The 21,094-nt window shown below is 32.8% G+C and overlaps 1 protein-coding gene across 14 annotated transcripts in view; it reads right to left on the bottom strand.

Moving 5' to 3' along the window:
- The window catches only part of MIPOL1 (mirror-image polydactyly 1), a 306,247-nt gene that overhangs the window by 161,825 nt on the left and 123,328 nt on the right, over nt 1-21,094 (bottom strand). For all 14 annotated transcript variants that reach the window (XM_078053584.1, XM_078053586.1, XM_078053590.1 and 11 more), the window contains one exon: nt 1,193-1,300. In XM_078053584.1, coding sequence (XP_077909710.1) covers nt 1,193-1,300 — 108 coding nt within the window. The remainder of the gene's footprint in view (nt 1-1,192; nt 1,301-21,094) is intronic.

The raw sequence follows: 21,094 nt of genomic DNA, 5'->3' as shown, positions 1-21,094 counted from the left end.
GGCAAGTTACCCCAAGGAGGGGTAATTAAAAAGTGATCAAGAATCTACATTTCTTTTCTTCCAATTTATTGTTCTAGTCTATAAATTTGAGAGAAAAGAAGAGAATGTGCATTAAACAATGACAACAAAGTTATCACAAATTCCTAACTACTCTCTGAAAATTTCAAAATGAAGCTCAACACATTTGTAGAAAAATCTGACTTCAACCAAACTTCACACTTTTTGGATAGATGAAACATTTTCCACTTCAAAATGTCACCATTTTTCTCAATTTTGGTAGATAATTCTGGTTTAGTGAGTTACACTGCTAATGCCATAATATTCTCCTGTAATTTGTAGCAAAAATGAATTTAAGACAACAAAGTACAATACAATATTCTTGATAGCACACTTTTTCTTACTACACAATCACAATAATGATGAATCTTTTCTGTTTCCTGGGGATATGGTTTTCTTTTTATTTTTAACCAGTTAATGAGAAAGTAAGCACCTTGAGGGCAGGAACCAGTACTATGTCACAGGTGCTATGCTAGGAATTGAGACAAAGACAAAGAAGGAGAATGGAAAGTCCTAAGTACCATAAGAAAAAATATGTAAGTAGTAGAATCAAAGTGACGTCCTTTTTCGTGATTATTGGATCTCTATTACAATGAAAAAGAACCTCTTGTCATGAAACATACACCTCACTTGTTTCAAGTTCCGGTAGACTATATTTTCTTTCTTTTCTTGTAATAAGTAACATTTTAAGAACTATTTCAATTCGCAAACATATTCACATACCCTTCAGGGAGTGTCAGTTCTGTCGGTTAATAATATCACAAGATTAGTGTAATAAATATTGATGTGAAGAAAAGGCTCATGGTTTAATTTTTTTCCCTTTTAGTGTGGCCACTTTTTACTAACTACAAAAGATAACAGTATACCATAAAATCAGAAACAGAATGAACACATACCCAAAGTATTAATATACCACCACTCAAAATTCAGAAAATACGTTGTTTTCATGTACACATACACGAAATAAAATAATACCATAACAGAAGGGTGCTGTATCTGTGTTTAAAGAAGGGGTTGTTGGCAAACACCACAGCTCACTTCTGCTTAAATGTACACAACTGATATATGCAGCACAGAAAGCTGGCACCAAGGGCTTACAACCTTAATTTGCCTGTAAGAAGGAATGGAGATTTACCTTCAGAGCACGTTCTTGATTGTTTTCAGCAGTCAGATGTCTCATGTTGTTTGCTGAAGTCTGGTTCTGCTCTTTCAGATGATGAAGCTCCTGCTCTAACCGTTTGCACTGCCACAGGGGAAGAATCCCATTAAGTAAAGGAGTTATAGCATTTTTTTTCCCCAAACAAGCCACATGAATTAATGTAAATAATACCACTGCATTCTCTGAAAGACAAGGTATCTTTTGCAACAAGAATAGTAAGTTAAAAGTAATGATGAATATGAACATATGTTTATAGTAGTCTGGCAATTCAGTTGCAATTGTTTGTCTTTTATTAATCTAAATATTACCATAAAATTAGAAAAATAACTTATTTTTTCATAAAATTAAGGTCAAACTACATTGAAAAATGTTTTCTTCACTGATCAAACAGTTTTTATTATATATCTTTTGGCTGAATAAAAGCATGCTTCTAAAAATCAAACGGGGTTCTACATAAACCACAATATGATATTCTGTGATGAATTTTTATTAAGTTTTTAAAAATAACAATTATCATAAAATATACAGTAAGAGGTTTTTTAGATTTTTAGAAACATCTAAAGAAACAATTGTGTAAGGAAAAAAGTAGTAACTATAGAGTGCTACAAGGTTTGGAAACAACTAAGGAAACTAGTGTTTTTAATTTCTATTTTGACTAAAACTTATTTTTAAGTAAAACAAGTGATAACAAACATATGAAATGATATTCTGACCTACTGGGAATATATGAAAATTATAAAAAATAGATTATAAAGCATAAATGGGCATCTATTTTGAAAAAAATAACTGAAGTACCATGCCATTTGAATACAAAATCTTCATATAAATATATCAAACATTTTACACAATAATTGTACAGGATATAAAGTGATGTGTTGTCATTCAGGACCATATGAAGATATCTGGGGGATTAGCTAAAGGAATACAGTACTAAACCCATCTTCCAGGAAAAAGTTAAAAATCACTCCTTAAGTCATCTATTTTTAAATTAGAATATTGAGAGCATGCAACTCTTGATCTTGGGGTCATGAGTTTGAGCCCTGTGTTGGATGTAGAGATTATTAAAAAAAATAAATAAACCTAAAAAATTAGCATTTAATTTAAGTAACAACCAATAAATAAATACACATACTGATTCAAGACCTAGACAAAATTAATTCTAGATTATTTGACAAAAGACTAGTTGTCCTAATGAATTAAAAATCATTATTATGATACATTCCAGATACAGTCATAATCTAAATTGGCATCTGACATTGATTTCTTTTGCCTCTGACCTGTATAATATTCTTTAGTCTGTATCAGTATTTCTCCTGCTTGAGTAAGATACAAATCCACTTAAAAGAAAAAGTTTTACCAAACTGGTGATATTGACTTATATAATGATGTTTTACAAATATAACACTGAGTATACATGCCTCCTGCATATGTAATTATAAAACCAAAATACATTTATAAATGAAGTAAAATAATAATCACAAAATCAAGACTTTAAAATATTAATTTAACTTAGCAGATAAAGTTTTGCTGAAATTAAGTTCTGCAAATATAATACAGTATTGACTGATACAGTGGCAGATCATTTCAGGTTGCCAGGTCTATTCCAACATGTGCTGTGTGATAACTTAATTCACTTATCACATTTTTATTTATTTATTTATCTTTAAAGATTTTGTTTATTTATTTGACAGAGAGAGACACAGCGAGAGAGGGAACACAAGCAGGGGGGAGCGGGAGAGGGAGAAGCAGGCCTCCCGCCAAGCAGGGAGCCCGATGTGGGGCTCGATCCCAGGACCCCAGGATCATGACCTGAGCCGAAGGCAGACGCTTAACGACTGAGCCACCCAGGCGCCCCTCACTTATCACATTTTTAAAAATTATTTGACTGAAACCTTTCTGACATGACATCATCTGGCCTTTATTTGGAAGGGACACATGATTAAACATTAAACTCTATAGCTGTCCCTTTTTAGCTTGTAACAATTCAAGTATTTGGTCACAAATGCAACCAAAATACAAATGTTTTGTGAAGACAAATCATGAGGCATGAAAATGAGTAAGACATAGCAGTGAGCATCACAATCTAGTAGAAGTATTCTTTATTATCCTCTACATTTTCAATTAATTTTAATACAAAATTATTACATATTAAGTACTTAAATGGAATGACTAAACATGACCTAGGATGTTACAAAGGTGGGGTAGATAATTTGGCTATGGGATAAAAGAATGTCTCACAGAGCAGATAACATCTGAGTTGGGCTTATTTGGGGAACATGATTTTATAAGCTGAAAGAGGAGAAAGAGGAAGAATACAGGAGAAAAGGTAGAAACATCAAGGGTCTATCTGGAGAAAGTGAGAAATCACGATCACAAGTTGTCTGACCACCTATTTTTTGTGCTTCTAAGTAAATTAGAAATAACCCAAGGATAGAGACTTCTTTCCTACCTACATGATCCACAAAATACAAAATACTATAGCCAAACAGAGAAGTATGGCTTAAGAACAATAAAGCTATTTTTGAACCCGAGGGCATTTATCCACATTGCATACTTGGGCTCAGTTTTCATGGCCATGAAGTACAAGGGGGATAGAAAATAAGGCCCAGGGACCACTCAAACTAGCAAGTGTCCTAAAGGGCTATACTTTCAAGTGTTTAGTGATCCTTCCTACTTTCATGAATGAAAAGAAACAAGACAAATGCCAGAGAAAATGTATGTCCCTAAATCAAGAAATAATGTAATTTGTTCTATGGTTTTAGAGTTTCATTTTGAAGTAACACCATTAAAAGTAACACAATATTTTCCCCAATCATATTCTGCCAAATATTAATATCGTTAAAAGTTCCATTGAATAAATTGAAACCCAGGAGGTTTCTTACATTTTTATATTTAAAATTTTTTAATTTTTATCTTTTTAAAGATTTATTTATTTTATTTTACAGAGAGAGAGAGAGCGCGCACGCGCACTTGAATTGGGGGAGGGATGAAAGGAGAGGGAGACAAGCAGACTCCCTGCTGAGTGGAGAGCCAGGATGTGGCTTGATCCCCATGATCCCTGAGATCATGACCTGAGCCAAAATCAAGAGCTGGACGCTTAACCAACTGAGCCACCCAGGCGCCCCTTAAAAATTTTTTTAATACTCAAATTGAACTTAGGTAAATGCTATCTGTATACTGTTACAGAGTCCCTGAGAACTAGAATTCTCATCATATGAGACTAAAGATAAAGACGAAAGATAAAATAGGTTAAATAAAAAACCCTTTAGTTCAGAATTTGCATTGGAAGTGTCAGTACAAGGATACAAAGAGTTTTATCTTTAAAAAAATGTGAGTTTATATATTTCCTAGTTTTGCCCATTGAAATTTGGTAGAAATAACAGGAAACCCAGTAGCAATGAGTACTCCCAGCACCTACCCTGTGGGTCCAAGTACCATTTCTTACTAAAAATATAGGACTCCGTGGATATATGGCTGACTCCAGCTCTGGGACAAGAACTGTACAATACGATCCAATAACACGTGTGCTTAGCAGAAGTTTTGTATTAACTATCAGTACTGAGGAACTATCAAAGAGACTCAGAAAGGACTCAGGAGACAACCTGAAAAGTCCCCCACCAGCTAAAGAGAAAAGAATATGATCAAATAAGGACAGTAACTGAAATATATTGTAACACACACTATATGTTTAAATTATTGAGTTTATAATGACAATAAAATTTTTAAAAAACTAATTCTATCACTATTGGGGAATACTAGCAAGCCAAGAATTTATCTACCCTCTCTTATATAAAGTTTACCACTAGGTAATCAAACAATAGATAAGAAAATCACTACAGAAGTATTCAAGCTAATAAAAAAAAGGGAATGTTAGAATATCACAATTTTGAAATCATTACTATACTGAGATCATTAATATAGTACTGAACTGCTAGTAACATAGTTCTTTCACAAACCAACATGCATTCCCAGATAAAACACAAAACCACCTGCAGTCTTGGTAATAAAAATTAATCTAAATCTGATCAAGCCTATAGATCAAACTGCCATATGAATAGAATAGAGAGGAACATATTAAATGACACTAAAGAGATGCAATGAATGAACAAGGTAACTCTACAAGAAAAATTACTCATTTTGTTTAAAAAATAAATTCCAAGGGGGCATCAGGGTAGCTCAGTCAGTTAAGCGTACAGGTCTTGATCTCAGGATTGTGAGTTCAAGCCCCGCGTTGGGCTCCACACTGGGCGAGTAGCCTACCTAAAAAATTAAATAAAATTTAAAAATTTAATGGATAAAAAGAGATAGAAGGGGAATCTATAAGTTAAAAATAGTGTTAAGAGTCAATTCAATCATCTGCAATGTGTAATTCTTCTTAAATATAGATTCAAAATAAAGAGGAAAGTTACAATATTTATGAGATCACTGGAATTCGAAAAGTAGTCATGTTTCACAATGTTTTTTATTTGTTAATATTTTTGTTGTGATAATGAGATTATGTTTTAAGCAACAGTTGATATCTTTTAGAAAGACACAATAAAATTTATAGATAAAAAGGATATTATGTCTGGTAAATTTCCTTCAAAATAACGTGAGAAGGAATAAATGAGTGGGAGATATAAATTAAAAAAGCTGGACAGTTGTAGCAGGGTACAAATATCTCAAGGGCTCAGAGATTCTATGGTTTCTAAGTTCACTGATAAGAAGGATTAAATTTTTCTCTATAAACAAGCCAAACTAATTCTATAATGTGAATGAACTAAACATATAAAACATAAAAATTGATGGCAAATTTTTATAAACTGAATTTGGCCCATATTTAATACAAGATCTGTTTTCAGCAGTATTTTCCTCTTACTTCTTATTGTAAATTCTGAAGAATTATACCAAGCAGACAATACATTGTTATGATTGTTTTACTTTATGTGTACTTTTTTTTATTTGTAAGGTATCTTTTTATTGTTATGTTAATCACCATACATTATATCATTAGTTCTTGATGTAGCGTTCCATGATTCATTGTTTGCATATAACACTCAGTGCTCCATGCAGAACGTGCCCTCTTTAATACTCATCACCAGGCTAACCCATCCCCCCACCCCCCTCCCCTCTAGAACCCTCAGTTTGTTTCTCAGAGTCCATAGTCTCCCATGGTTCGTCTCCCCCTCCAACTTCTCCCCCTTCATTTTTCCCTTCCTACTATCTTCTTCTTTTTTTTTTAACATATAATGTATTATGTGTACTTTCTGAAAGAATACCATGACTTAAGTTTTTAACAAAAAGTTCTCTAATATTATATAAGTTTTTAACAGCTGCCATTTCTCCTCCTGTGCAATCTGCTTTCAGTCACTGATCATTTTGATTGCATACAATCAAATGTCTTCCCCCTTGGATGCTATACAATTCTTTCCTTTGCAGACAAAATATAATACCAGACTCTTCCAGTCAAAACAGAAACTACACTCTGGTGTCAATGTGAATTATGTACTTTGAACTGCAGATGTTTGGAAGCACTTAGGATTATATAAATAAGTTTTTATTCTTTTTCATTTAGAAGAATCTTTAAAAATCACTTCATTTTAGATTTAAAAACAATGACTAGAATGCTTTTCTCACATTGCAATAACTTGGAATAAAGAGTTTTCAAATTCAAAGGGTAACTTGTTTCTTCAAAGCCCTGGAAAAATACCAATAACTTGGTTTAAATGAATATTTATACAATACTCAGAGGTCTAAAAATACCAAAGATTAAAAAAGAAAAACAATAATTATGTGAACAAGTCTCTAAAACCACATGTACTGTAGCTGATGCGTGTATATACACACACACATAAAACATATAGAAAACACAGTTATTCAGTGAATATTCATTGAGCTCCCACTAGACAATATAGCGGCACCCACCAGGCAACATGCCAGGCAACGACATGTTTCTACAGATTTACACACACACACACACACACACACACACACACACATAACTTAATTATATATATACATTTTAAAAACACCATAAGAAAGTAAGTAACTAGGGATTTAATAACAAATACAGTAATTTATACTCATTTTTTTTAAGGAAGCTCCACACCCAGCGTGGAGCCCAACACGGGGCCTGAACTCACTACCCCGAGACTGAGACCTGAGCTACAATCAAGAGTCAGACACAACCCACTGAGACACCCAGGAGCCTCCACACTCATTTTAAACTACTGAATTATTCCAAAAAAGATTAAAGAAACATTTTAAATCACAAAGTAAAAGGATTAGCAAACATGACAATTATTTTCAAAGGTATCAACATGCATATAGGTATTTATTTAGCATGCTGTTATTAAAATATCATTTTTGTAATACTGTTTATTATATGAGTTTAAAAAGCTATTCATTTGAAAAAATCATGGTTTGCATCTCTATATCAGAATAAAGGTTAATACACATATACTAATGACAGTCAATCAACTCTTAGTGAAAATTAGTATGTGCCAGGCCCTGTTCTAAGCACTTTACATTGTGTTAATCAGCAAATCTTCACGTGGACCTATGAGTTAGATATTGTAATAATAGGATAGAATTAAGTAGAAGCAGAGAGTATTAATAACTTCTTCAAAGTCATGGAACTAATAAGGATTCAATTTCATGCAATGTAATTCAGTTTATCACAAAAATGTATAGAGTGCACACATATGTCCAATAGCAAAAGGAATGGAAACAGGACTACAGGAAAAGTTAACAATGGTGACATTTTAAAATTTGAACTTTGAACAATTAGAGATACAGATAATTTCTAAGGTAGTACATAGATCTGACATAAGAAAATATTCAACATAGATCAGAATGGAATATGGACTAGCTAGTACATAGAATCATTATCTTTTAACACAGTTCATTCATACCCAATGAGTGCATGTGTTTTCAGGTTGCATCTCAGAGCTAATAAATATTTCAGAGAGCTATTTCTGGAATACATCTCTGATTGATCACACTAACTCCTACCTACCCTATCTTGGTATCCTTTATTGGCTCTCCCTTTGCTTCCAGAAATAAAACCACGTTTTGGAAAATAACAGCAGGATTTCATGACCCAGACCCATTTCATATTTTCTCATTCCTCCCCAACTGCACACTTTGCTCTAATTTGGACATGCTAAATTCTCCATCTGCTTGGCACTGTCCCTCACATCCACTTATGATCCCAGGGCAAACCTAGCACCTGGTTCACTGAAGCTATCTAATGCATATTTATTAAGTAAATAATGTGAATTTCATTTAAAGAGATCTTATTTTTTCATATTAATTTCCTTTTCAAATTAAAGGCATATGCACTAAACAATATTTAGGCAATCAATATACCTACAAGTATAAATACAGTATAAAAATATCTGAAAAAATCTGAAAAAAGTATATGAAAATAAAAATAACTAATTTCCAAAATACAGAGACACAAAAAATAGCATTATTTATGTTTCCTAAGATGAAAAATTATAAATGTAAACAATGACTATTTAATGATATGCCTTTCAATTAACTCCCAATTAAGAAGCATGAAGTCAACACCTTTAAAAGTTTGGAATACAGCAGCAGTACGGTAATGCAAGAAGGGCCATAATAAGGAAAGAATAGTAGTAAGACACCAAGATTCTAGATAGTAAAAGAGGGCCCAAAAACCAGAGGAAAGAAGACACAGAAGTAGAGAAAAAAAATGTATCAAAGCAAATGGAAGACTTTTACCATACCTCATAAGCCAAACCATTGTAGGGTTTTATTTTAGGTGAAATTTATATGGAGTGAAATGCACAGATTTCGAGTGTATACTTCATTTAGTTTTTGACAAATTTTTAAATCTAGACAACTACCCTCTTTCAGCTCATCTGCATTAAGAGCCATAAACTAACATTGTTTGATTTGAAATACCATGAATTATTTCACCTGTTCTTTAACTTCATAAAAAACAATGGAACTTTTAAGTCTGTAACCTTTTGTCTAACTTATTTCAATCAACTATATATTGGAAATTCATCTGTTTGTGTGTATAAATAGTTCATTCTTTTCATACAAAACAGTATTCCATTTATGAATATACCATAATCTATTTTCCTGTTAATGAATGGTACTTGAGTTGTTTTCAGTATTTGGATATTATGAATGAGCTCCTATAAACATTCCTCTAGAAGTCTTACAATGTACATTTGTTTTCATTTTCCTTGGGTAAACATCTAGAAATGGAATTGCTATGTCACAGAGTGGATATTGTTCCACTGTACAAGAAACTGCCAAGCAGTTTTCAAAACAGGTTGTACCATCTTATACTCACATTAGCAGTGGATCAGAATTTTGGCTGCTGACATCCTCACCAATATTTGTTGTCAGTTTTTTATTTTCAGATGTCACAGTGCATGTGATGTAGTATCACATTTAAATTTGTGTTTTCCTATTTACAAATTATAATATTTTCATGTGTTCACTGGACATTTGTGAAGTTTCTCTTCCGGTCTTCTGCCCATTTTTGAGGGGGGGGTGTTTATCTTCTTATTATCTATTTGTGGGAATTATTTAAATATATTTAATATAAGTCCTCTGTCAGATACATGAATTGAAAATATTTTCTCCCAGGCTATGGTTTACCTTTTCATTTTCTTAAAAGTTTGCCTTTGAGGAGTATTAATTTTTAATTTTATTAAAGGCAGATTTATCAAATTTTTTCATTATGGTTAGAGCTACTTCTGTCCTTTTTAAAATGCCTGGCTATCCCAATGTAATAAAGATATTTTTCCTCAAGTTTCTATCAATATCTCTCAAATTTTAGCTTTCTTGTTTAGGTCTACAATCCACCTTGACTTTATTTTTTATTACAGCATGAAGAAGAGTCCTTTTTATTCCATACTGATACCCAGCTGCTGCACCACTATTTGCTGACTTACCTCTCCTCACTGGACTGACCTGATGTCCTGGTCTAAAATCAATCAAGTGCCACAAGCAAAAAAATGAAGTTAGACAACTTTCTTAAGACATATAGAAAAATTAACTTAAAATTGATCACAGAAGTAAATGTAAAAGCCAAAACTATAAAAATCTTAGGAGAAAACATCTTAGAGTAAAAATTTATCTTAAGATAAAAAAACTTAGTTGAAACTGTGTTAAGCATAACCTTCTAAGCCTTCAAGTGACATTAAATAAAAAATATAAAATGGACTTCATCACAATAAAAAACTTTTTGCCCCATATATCATTAAGAAAGAGAAAAATTGGGGCACCTGGGTGGCTCAATCATTAAGCGTCTGCTTTTGGCTCAGGTCATGGTCCCAGGGTCCTGGGATCAAGCCCCGCATCGGGCTCCCTGCTCGGCCGGAAGCCTGCTTCTCCCTCTCCCATTCCCCCTGCTTGTGTTCCCTCTCTCGCTGTGTCTCTCTCTGTCAAATAAATAAATAAAATCTTAAAAAAAAGGTAAAAAATTTTACAAATGATATATATGTGTTAAAAAGCTTGTATGTATAATACCTAAAGAACTTTACAACTCAATAACACAAAGAATAAACACATAACTAAACAATGGGCAAAGGCTCAGAATACAAACATTTCTCTAAAGAACATATACAAATGGTTAATAAACACAAGAAAAGACAAGACATCATTAGCTATTAGGGAAATGCAAATCAAAACCACAATGACAGTGACTTCTGCAAGAAGGTTGACTAAGAAGCTCCAGGCCTGAATTCTCCAATGGAAACAAAATATAAACAATGTATGAACCAAAGCTTTGTGGGAATTCTGGAAACCAGTTAAGGATCAGCAGCAACTAAATGAACTGGTGCCTCTCCACAAAAGGCCCAAGAAAAACTTGAGCCATCACACCACTGATTAGTGGAAGTCTCCTCCTGTACAGAGCCAGTCCACAAAGACTGGGGGATGTGGATATTTATTCAAATGCTCAATTTTCAACAACAAAAACCAGAAGGCATACAAAGAAACAAGGAATCATGGCCTATTTGAAGGAACAAAATAAATCCTCAGAAACCAACCTTAAAGAAACACAGGCCTTAAATTTACCGGACAAAGACTTTAAATAACTATCTTAAGTATGCTCAATGAGATAGAGGAGAACATGAACAGAAAATTAAACAGTATCAGGACAGCAATATACAAACAAAATGAGGATACCAACAAATTAACACAATTACTAAAAAAAAGAAACGACTCAGACATTCTGGAGCTAAAAAACACATTATCTGAATTGAAAAATTCACTAAAAGGGTTCAACAGCACACTCAAACAGACAGAATAAAGAACTGGTGAACCTAAACAAAGTTGATTTGAAATTATTGTCTGAGGAGCAAAAAGAAAAAATAATAAAAAAAAGTGAATAGAGCCTAAGGGATTTATGGTCCTATCAAGTGGACTAATATAACATTATGGGATTCAAAGAAAGTGAAGAGGGAAAGAGTGGGGGCAGAGAGTTCACTTGAAAAATGGTTGAAAACTTCCCAAATCTGAGAAAATATAGGATGTAAAAATACAAGAAATTCAAAAAACTCCAAGTAGGATAAATCTAGAAAGACCCATACTAAGATATATTATAATCAAGCCACTGAAAGTCAAAAACAAATTGAATCTTGGAAGCATCAAGAGAAAAAGAACTCTTCATGTACAAAGGATCCTTATTAAGATTACCAGCAGATTAGTCAGAAGAAACTTTGCAGGCCAGAAAGCAGTGGGACGATATATTTAAACCGGTGAATGGGAAAAACAAAACAAAACAAAACCCAATGCCCTGTCAAATAATAATTCCATATCTGGCAAAAATGTCTGTCAAAAATGAGGACAATGTTGGGGCGCCTGGGTGGCTCAGTTGGTTAAGCGACTGCCTTCGGCTCAGGTCATGATCCTGGAGTCCCAGGATCGAGTCCCGCATCGGGCTCCCTGCTTGGCAGGGAGTCTGCTTCTCCCTCTGCCCTCTTCCCTCTCATGCTCTCTGTCTCTCATTCTCTCTCTCTCAAATAAATAAATAAAATCTTTAAAAAAAAAAAAAAATTGAGGACAATGCTAAGACATTCTCACATAAACAAAAACCAAGGGAGTTTATTAACATTAACCTGCCCTAACAAGAAATGCTAAAAGGAGTCCTTCAAGAGAAATAAAAGGACACTAGACAGTAAATAAAAAGCCAAATGAAAATATAAAGTTCTCTAGTAAAAGTAAATATATGGACAAGTATAAAAATCAGTATTAGTGTAATTTTGGTTTATAAACCTACTTTTTATTCTATTACAGAAGTTAAAGGCAAAAGCATAAAAATAATTATAAATCTATGTTAATGAGTACATGATATATAAAAATGTAATTTGTGACAACATAAAGTGGGGAGGCAGTAAAAGAGTATAATTTCTATGTGAATGAGGTTATCAATTTTAAAATAAATTGCTATAACTTCTAGGATATTTTATGTAACCCCATGGCAAACTACAAAGAAAATATCTACAGAATTATACACAGAAGGAAATAAGAAGGGAATAAAAGCAAATCATTATAAAAATATCAACTGAGAACAAAAGGAGGCAATAAGGGAGGAAATGCAGGTTGAAGAAACTATAAGTCATCTAGAGAACAATGAACAAAATAGCAACAGTATGTCCTTCTCTATCAGTAATTACTTTAAATGTAACTGAAATAAATTCCTCAATCAAAGGACATACATTGGCAGAATGGATAAAACAAAACAAAACAAAACAGGATACAACTATGTGTGGTCTGTGAGAGATTCACTTTACATCTAAGGACATACAAAGGCTTAAATTGAAGAGATAGAAAAAGATATTCCATGCAAACAGGAGCCAAAAAAAGAGCAGTAGTGGCTATACTAACATAAGGCAAATAGACTTTAAGTCAAAAACTGCTACAAGGAAGGGCACTTTATAATGATAAAAGGGTCAATTCACCAATAAGATGTAACATATAAAGTTTTTACATATGCTGATTTCAAAACTTATACAAAGCTACAATAATCCAAAGAGTGTGGTACTGGCATAAAGGCAGACATGTAGACCAGAACAGAAGAGAAAATCCAGGAATAAGCCATTGTATGTATGATCAAATAATTTTTCATAAGGGTGTTAAGACCATTCAGTGGAGGAAAGGATAGTTTTTTCAAGAAATGGTATTGGGAAGACTGGATATCCACCTGCAAAATAATGAAGTTGAACACTTACCTTATACCATATACAAAAATTAACTCAAAATGGATCAAATACCTAAATAAATGTAAGAGCTAAAATTACACAACTCTTAGACAAAAATATGAGGGAAAAGCTTCATGACATTAGGTTTGGCAATGATTTCCTGGATATGACACCAAAAGCACAGGTAACAAAAGACAAAATAGATAAATTGGACTATATCAAAATTAAAAACTTTTGTGTATCAAAGAACACAATCAACAGACTGAAAAGACACTTCATGGACCAGATGAAAATATCAGTAAATCATATATTTAATAAGAGGTTAATATGTAGAATATATCAATGACTCCTAAAATTCAAAAACAAAAAAATACATCTGATTAATAAATGTGCAAAGAATATGAATAGACATTTCTCCAAAGATGACAAATAGTCAATAAACATACGTAAAGATGTTTCCCTTCAGTAATCATTACAAAAATTCCAAGCAAAACCACAATAAGATACTATCTCACATCCATTAGGATGGCCATTAGAAAGAAAGAAAGAAAGAAAGAAAGAAAGAAAGAAAGAAAGAAAGAAAGAAAGAAAGAAAGAGAAAGAAAGAGAAAGAAAGAGAAAGAGGAAAGGAGAGGAGAGGAGAGAGGAGAGGAGAGGAGAGGAAAGGAAAGGAAGAAAGAAAAAGAAAGAAAGAAAAGAAAGAGGAAAGAAAGAAAGAGGAAAGGAAAGGAAAGGAAAGGAAAGGAAAGGAAAGGAAAGGAAAGGAAAGGAAAGGAAAGGAAAGGAAAGGAAAGAAAGAAAGAAAGAAAGAAAGAAAGAAAGAAAGAAAGAAAGAAAGAGAAAGAGGAAAGGAGAGGAGAGGAGAGAGGAGAGGAGAGGAAAGGAAAGGAAGAAAGAAAAAGAAAGAAAGAAAAGAAAGAGGAAAGAAAGAAAGGAAAGGAAAGGAAAGGAAAGGAAAGGAAAGAAAGAAAGAAAGAAAGAAAAGAAAGAGAAAGAAAGAAAGAAAGAAAAGAGAAGAGAAGAAAAGAAAAGGAAGAAAAACAGAAAACAAGTGTTGCTGAGGATGTGGAGAAACTGAGAGCCTTGCGCACTGTTCATGAGAATATAAAATGGTGCAGCCATTGTGGATAATAGGATTGCAGTTCCTCGAAAAAGGAAAAACAGAATTACCATATGATGCAGCAATTCCACTTCTGGGTATAAACTCAAAAGAACTGAAAGCACAATCTCAAGATATATTTGTACACCCATATTCCTAGCAGCATTTTTCAAAATAATCATAGGTAGAGGTAACCCAAGTGTCCATTGATGGATAAATAAACACAATGTGGTATATATTACCAATGGAATATTATTCAGCCTTAAAATGGAAGGAAATTCTGACTCATTCTACAGTAATGAGGACATTACACTAATTGAAATAAGCCAGTAACAAAAAGACAAAACAGTAGCCAAAATGTCACACATAAGAGTTACCATATGATCCAGAAATTCCATTGCCAGGTATACATCCAAAACAAAAGTAAATATATATCCATACAAAAACTGTATGGATGTTCGTGGTATCATTACTCACAATAACCACAAAGTATAAACTCAAATGTCCATCAACTGACCAATGAATAAACAAAATGTAGTATATCCATATAATTATTATTTGGCAAAAGTATTGATCTAACAATAAAAGTACTAATACATGTTACCACATGAATGAACTTTAAATACATTATGCAAAGTGAAAGAAGCTAGTCACAAAAACCACATATATTATTCCATTATATAAAATGTCAGACTAGGCAAATCTATTGGGACAGATAGCAGATTACTAGTTATGTAAGCCTGGGGGAGGAGTATTTTGGGGAGAATGAATAGGAGTGACTAATAGTGGGTACAAGGTTTCTTTTGGTATTGATTAAAATATTCTAAAATTGTGGGAATGCACACTTCTGTAAATACAGTAGAAAGTACTGAATTGTACACTAAATGTGTGAATGGCATATGAATCTCAATAAAGCTATTAAAATGCAAAAAAATTTAAGTGATTATATATGAGTAGTTCTATTTCTGGGCTCTCTACACTGTCCCTCTAATTTGTATTGGAACAAGACTCAAGTCTTGATTATTTTAGTTTTTGAGTGAGTCTTGAAATCAGGTAGTATGAATGCTCCAAATTCCAATTTTACAAGACTGTTTTGAGTACTCTAGATCATTTATATTTCCATAATTTTTTAAAAGGACTTTTTTAAAAAAAAGTCTTATAACCTAGATGAAATGGACAAATCTTGAAAAACACAACTTTCTAAAACTTACACAAGAAATAGAAATATTGAATAACTGAGTAATTGTGGTAAATTGTGTTTCTCAGAAAATCTATCCATTTCATCTGTTATCAAATGCAGTACCATGAAATTCTCCATACTACCATTATCTTTTAATAAAGTAGAATCTGTACTTATATCCTTTCATTCACTCTTGATACTACTAATTTGGGTTTTCTTATTCAGTTTTAAGTTTTTATTTAAATTCCAGTTGGTTAACATACAATGTAATATTAGCTTCAGCTGTACAATTTAGTGATTCAGTACTTAAACACAACACCTGGTGATCATCACAAGTGCACTCCTTTAAACCCATCACCTATTTAATACCACCACTCACCTCCTCTCCAGAAACCCTCAGTTTGTTCTCTATAGGTTAAGAGTCTGCTTCCTGGTTTGCCTCTCTCTCCCTTTCCCTATGCTCATTTGTTTTATTTCTTAAATTCCACATATGAGTGAAATCACATGGTATTTTCTTTCTCTGACTTACTTCTTTGTTCAGTTTTACCAGGGCTTATACATTTGACTAATTTTCATAAAAAACCCATCTTTGGCTTACCTTTCTCTATTGTTTATTTATTTCTCCTCTTTATATTTTGTTCTTCTATTTATTTTGTGTTTAGTTTGCTCTCCTTTTTCATCCATAAGATGGAAATTTAAATAATTGATTGTGGATGTTTCTTGTCCCATATGTAGATTTAAAGTGATAATAAACTTCTCTGGAAGACTAAAGCTGCTTTAGCTATATCTCACAAAGTTTGATACGTATTATCTCATAATTTTAAATTTGTAGTATTTTTCTTATTTCCTTTTCTCTACTTACATTGACCTCTGGAGTATTTAAAAGGGCACTATTTAATTTCCAAATATTTAAAGATATTCTAGACCTTATTCTTGTTAATTTATTTCATTCCTTTGTGAACAGAAAATACACTCTTCATGATTTTAATCTTTTCAAATTTATCATGAAATATTTCAAGGTCCAGTCGAGCATATAGTCTTTTTTATTTTCCATATGACCTTGAGAAGAATGAGTATTCTACATTTGTTATTTTATTTATTTTTATTAAGATTTATTCATTCATTTGAGAGGTTGAGAGAGAGAGCGAGCATGTGAACATGCAGAGGGAGATGGAGAGAATCTCAAGCAGACTCCCCGCTGAGTGAGGAGCCTGGCATGGGGCTGAATCTCACAACCCTGAGATCATGACCTGAGACAAAATCAAGAGTGGAACGCTCAACTGACTGAGATAAATGTAGGGATGCTACATTTGTTGATTGTTTTATAAATTTCAGGTAGATCAAAGTGAATGAAAAGTTAAGCCTTCCACAGTGTTAATGATTTTGTCTAGATCTATCAATCAGAGAGAACAGTGTTGATATTTTCAATTGTGATTGCCAAATAGTGTATTTTTTCCTTTGTCAGTTTTTGCTTTTTGTATTTTGAAGATGCTATTATGTATATAAATATTTAGGTTTGTTATGTCTTCCTGATGAAATGTCCCTCTATCTCTGGTGATACTCTGACTTTAAGCCTACTTAATCTGATATTAATATAGCCACAGCACCTTTCTCATGCTACAGCTTATATATCTTTCCATCCTTTTACTTCCATTTATCTGTGTTTTATTGTTTCAAGTATGTTTCTTACAAACTGTATAAAATTGTGTCCCATTTATTGCCTTTAATGTCACAAAATCTACCTTTAATTGGAGTACTTAGTTCATTTTCTTACAATTATTTGTGGTTGGATTTAGGTCTACAATCTTATTTGTTGTTTATCTTTTGTTGTTGTTCTCTTCCTCCTTTCCTACCTTCCTTGAGTTAACCAAATATACTTTAGTATTCCATTTTAATTCTTATATTGCTTTTTCAGATGACATTTTATATCTTCTTGTGGTTGCTCCAGAAATTAAATCATATATCCTCAATTTGTTATAGTCTTCTTAGAGTTAATGTTTTACCACTTCATTTAAAATTTAAGAACTGGGCACCTGGATGGCTCAGTCGGTTAAGCGTCTGCCTTCGGCTCAGGTCATGATCCCAGGGTCCTGGGATCGAGTCCTGCATCGGGCTCCTTGCTCTGTGGGGAGCCTGCTTCTCCCTCTCCTCCCCACTTGTGCTCTCTCTCACTATCTCTGTCTCTCTCTCTCAAATAAATAAATAAAATCTAAAAAAATAAAACAAAATAAAATTTAAGAACTAACCAACAGTGAAATTCCATTTGTTTTGCACTTTCTTGTCATATATTTTATATCTATTATGTTTTGAGCAATCTATTATATAAATAAGAGAAGATTTAAAAAGATAGCTTTACTATTTACCAAACTATTTCCCATTTTTGAGGTTCTTCATTCATTCCTTTAGATTAAATTTTCTATTGAATGTCATTTCCAGTGAATTGGAAAAATTCACTTTAGCACTGTATTTATGTAGTACATATCTACTAGAGTTCAATTGTCTCATCTTTCATTTATCTACAAAATAGTTTTACTACATATAATTTTTGAAGGGTATTTTCACTATATATACACTTCTGGGTTGACAGTTTTCTGTTTTGTTTTTTTTATTACATTCCTTTAAAGTTTTTGGCTATTGTCTCCTCACTTTCATTATTTCCGATAGGAAGTTAGCCATCATTCACAGGAATGTTCATGTATGTATCAGTCCCCATCCTTTTAGGTGCTTTCAAGATTTTCTCTTTACATTGGTTTTCATTAGTTTGACTTTGATGAGCTTAGGTGGAATTTTCTTTGTATTTATTCTTCCTGGTGTCCACTGAACTTCTTGATCTATAAGCTTTGTTGTTTTTAAAGATTTATTTATTTGAGAGAGAGTGAAAACACACTAGTGGGAGGGGAAAAGGGAGAGAGAATCTCAGGCAGACTCTGTGCTGAGCACAGAGCCCAACGCCTGGCTGGATCCCATGACCCTGAGATCACGACCTGAGCCAAAACCAAGAGTCGAACACTCAACCGACTATGCCACTCAGGTGCCCCTATAAGCTTGTTTTTATAAAATTTGAAAAACCTTCAGAAATTCTTTTTTCAAATATTTATTCTACCTCACTTTTTCTCTTCTTTTGGGACTCCAGTTGCACACCTGATGCAGTCCCACAGACCATTAAGGTTATGTTGTTTTATTTTCATTTTTACTTCAGACTGGATAATTTCTATTGATTGGTCTTCAAGTTCACTAATCTTTTATTGTACAGTCTATAAACTGCTAAGTTTGTCCACTGAATTTTTCACTTCAGATGTTGCAATTTTTTACAATTAGGTTCTTTCTAGAGTTTGTTTCCTTGCTAATATTTCCCATCAGTTCACTCATCAGGATCATCTTTCCTTTCAGTCTTTGAAGAAGTATAAAATGGATACTTTAAAGTACTTTGCAATTTCTAACATATTTAAGTGTCAAGATTTGCTTCTATTGACTACATTTTCTCTGGATTGTGGGTCACATTTGCCTGCTTCTAGTATTTTTAGTTATATGCTAGACATTGTGGATGGTCCATGGTAAGACACCGAACATACGACAGTTACCTCTCATTTAATATCATCTGCAAATTTCAGGGGCTTCAAATATTAGACTTAAATTTCTTCTTTAGTGCAGCAAGACCACTGCTCTGCTTGAGCTCTACCTTCCTGAGTCAGAAAGAGTGACTGTAGGCATAATGCCAGGGGAACCATTGAGTTCACTCTGTGAATTCCTGTGCAGTCTGTTGTTCAGACATTTTTTCCAATTTTATAATTGTTTTTTTGAGGCATGGCAAGATTAGTAATAATGACTCTGTCCTGGCAGGAAGCTTCTATCATTTTACAAGACAACAAAAGCAATTTTTCCTATTGAGAGAATAGTTGCTGCAATACAGAAACTGAATGATAAGTTTCATTGTTTCAAACTGACAACACCCAACGAAAAATTTTTTTTCCTTTCCAATTTCCTGTAATTTTCAATATATCTTTTCTAATATCTGTAAACTTAAACTTCTAGAACAGTTAATAGGAAATGAAATTATGTATGCAAATTCCTAAACACTTCCTAGCAGTGAAATTTTCCTCCAGGGCACACCCAATATGTTAGTGATAATAATTACTAAATTATGAGTAAATTAAAAATAAATTAGTAATGGTGTTTAATTACATAGCATCTAACAACTAGAGACTGCTAACGTATCAAATGTAGTTACTTTGACAAAGTATAGAGTTATTAGAGACTGCTAATCTACCAAATGTAGTTAGTCTAACAAAGTAGAGAGTTATTAAATCACCATTTTCAGATTTTAATTAGAACACATTTAGAAATGATTTATAGGATATAAGATGGTAATAACAAAAGGAACTAAAAGAACTTTAAAAATTCAATGTTTTGCATTTTAAACGCTCCACTTTAGCCCTTTAAATGCAACTAACACTCCCTGAACACAAAATACAGGCAACACTAACATCACTTGCCCATTCAACCTACCCCTCTCTGATCTCTCTTTCCTAGCATCTCAGCTAATTCTCTTGCTACGTATTATGGCACCTTGTTCTGGGAGTAAAAGAAGGGAAGGGTAGGATGATAAATCCAAGGAAGTAATCTAAACAGGTTGCCAAAAAAATGAAGTAGGGCCCAAAATAAACACCACCAAAGTCCCTTGATTTCAGTAGTAGCCATTGTTCTGGAAAGAGGCAACCTTTTCACCATCTCCACATCTTCTCAGGATCTCAATCTGCTAGCGTCTAACAAGAAGAAAATGGCAATCTAAACACCAAGATTATATCTCACATCTAATGCATAACTTGTTCATTACAAATTATATGAATTCATAATTATACTCAATACATTAAAGTTGAATTAGAAATGTTTGTATAAAATTTAAGAATACTTGGTACTTTCCAGATAATCAGGATGATCACCTAAAATCTTAAATAGATTTGAGATTATATAATTCTAGTAGTTTAATTAAAACTTCCAATTCATTAAGAATACTTCCTCTTCAATTTCAATAACAAAGTTTCTATAATTGTTCTAAATGTTTGCTTTGATATGAATTATATCAGAAAAGTATTGAATTTCTGTAGTTTAATATGAATAACTGGGAAGTAATTAAAATCTATAACAATATTTTATAACTAAAATAATTAATATAAAAAATAATTATAAAATTACCACATAAAAGAGGTCTGATTTAAGCTTATTTATTTTCTTTAATCTCTTCATTGCTATAAAGACATTTATTTCCAAGATGATGACTTTACTTCTCTAGCTAATGCCACAGCTAGAATGTGGTATTTTGATCCTTTTTGTACAGTTATAACCTTGCAATGCTGAACCCTGTAGTTAGCTAATAGTCAGGAAAACAAATTTCAGTAAATAATACCATTGTAATGAGTTGCTTCTTAAGT

The sequence above is a fragment of the Halichoerus grypus genome, chromosome 8, assembly GCF_964656455.1.
Source record: "Halichoerus grypus chromosome 8, mHalGry1.hap1.1, whole genome shotgun sequence".
Taxonomy (NCBI): Eukaryota; Metazoa; Chordata; class Mammalia; order Carnivora; family Phocidae; genus Halichoerus; species Halichoerus grypus.
This window is presented reverse-complemented; position numbering and strand designations above follow the sequence as displayed.